The 1797-nt window shown below is 31.1% G+C and overlaps 1 protein-coding gene across 1 annotated transcript in view; it reads left to right on the forward strand.

Moving 5' to 3' along the window:
* LOC107681921 (serine/threonine-protein kinase STK11-like) overlaps nt 1-1797 on the forward strand; it is a 21177-nt gene that overhangs the window by 18101 nt on the left and 1279 nt on the right. The window contains exon 8 of the mRNA XM_016478294.1: nt 786-1028. Within this exon, the coding sequence (XP_016333780.1) occupies nt 786-1028 (243 nt within the window). The remainder of the gene's footprint in view (nt 1-785; nt 1029-1797) is intronic.

Raw genomic sequence — 1797 nt, forward strand, 5'->3', positions numbered from 1 at the left:
TGATTTCTGAAGATCATGTGACACTGAAGACTGGAGTAATGATGCTGAAAATACAGCTGCGCATCACAGAAATACATTACAGTTTAACACATATTCACATAGAGAGCAGCTGTTGGACATTCTAATAATATTTCACTATTTTTACTGTATTAATATCAATTAATTAATCTTACATAATTGCTTAGTACTTATATTCTTTGAAAATGAAAATTTGAATTCATTGTTTTCTGTTTTCATTTTAAGTTTTGTTAGTTTTAGTATTTTTATTTTTTTTATTCGTTTTTTATTATATAGTTTAGATTTTTTAATTTTAGTTATTTTAGTGCATCGTGTGAAACTAAATGAAAAAGATAAATATTAGACAAGTTTTTTTTATATATGTGACCCTGGAGCACAAAACCAGTCATAAGGGTCAATTTTTTTAAATTGAGATAATATTGAGAAAATCATCTTTAAAGTTGTTCAAATGAAGTTCTTAGCAATGCATATTACTAATCAAAAATTAAGTTTTGATATATTTACGGTATTACATTTACAAAATATCTTCATGGAACATGATCTTTACTTAATATCCTAATGATTTTTGGCATAAAAGAGAAATGTATAATTTTGACCCATACAATGTATTGTTGGCTATTACTACAAATATACCCCAGCGACTTAAGACTGCTTTTGTGCTCCAGGGTCTCACAGATATATTGTATTTTAATTGTTAAATTAGATTTATTTTAAATAATGAAAAAGGTTTCTTCTGGTTTTAGTAAACTCTAATAACTCTGCTTCAGATGATGTCATCACGATCGGTCTCTCGGGTCATTTCCTCTTCCTGTTTAGCTGGGTGCGTAAGAAACACCCGCCCTCGGAGCCTCCCGTGCCCATCCCGCCCAGCGCAGAGACGCGCGACCCCTGGCGCAGCATGACGGTGGTGCCGTACCTGGAGGATCTCCACGGTTACGCTGAGGAGGAGGATGACGAGCTGTTCAACAGAGAGGATGACATCATATACACTCAGGACTTCACTGTACCAGGTGAGTGGGGGCGGGGCTTATTGAGCACTTGGACTCCGCCCACATTTACATTTCAGCACCTGGTTAGTTTTGGGGAGGTCTTTGTAAAAAAAATGGTATAAAAATTAAGTAGATCATTTTTTTTTTTAATTGTGTTTTATTAAATTAAAATGTAAAAAGAATTTATTTATTTGATTTATTTATTTTTATAATTATTTTAAAAGTGTATATAACTTTCTGTTAGGGTTAGTGTGTGGGTTATGATTAGGTTATAGTATTTATAACTAGTATATCCATATTTAGTAAGTGTGTGGGTGTGAACTGTGTTTTTAGGAAAATGTAGCATTAATCTGTGTTTGGAGCAAGTTGTCACATTTTTATTGGGCGAGTTATGGAATATCTTTATATATATATATTGTTAGAAATCTTTTCTAACAATATACACTACTGTTCAAAAGTTTGGGGTCAGTAAATTTTTATTCTTTCTTTTTTTGAAAGAAATTAAAACTTTTATTCAGCAAGGATGTGTTAAATTGTTAAGAAGTGATCGCAAATATTTATATTGTTAGAAAAGATTTATATTTTGAATAAATGCTGTTCTTTTTAACTTTTTATTCATCAAAGAATCCTGAAAAAAGTACCGTAGTTTCCAAAAAAAATATTGTGCAGCACAACTGTTGATAATTCTAATAATAAATCAGCATATTAGAATGATGTCTGAAGATCATGTGACACTTTATACTGGAGGAATGATGATGGAAATTCAGCTTTGCATCACAGAAATAAATTA

The sequence above is a fragment of the Sinocyclocheilus anshuiensis genome, unplaced genomic scaffold (assembly GCF_001515605.1).
Source record: "Sinocyclocheilus anshuiensis isolate Anshui unplaced genomic scaffold, SAMN03320099.WGS_v1.1 scaffold2198, whole genome shotgun sequence".
NCBI lineage: Eukaryota > Metazoa > Chordata > Actinopteri > Cypriniformes > Cyprinidae > Sinocyclocheilus > Sinocyclocheilus anshuiensis.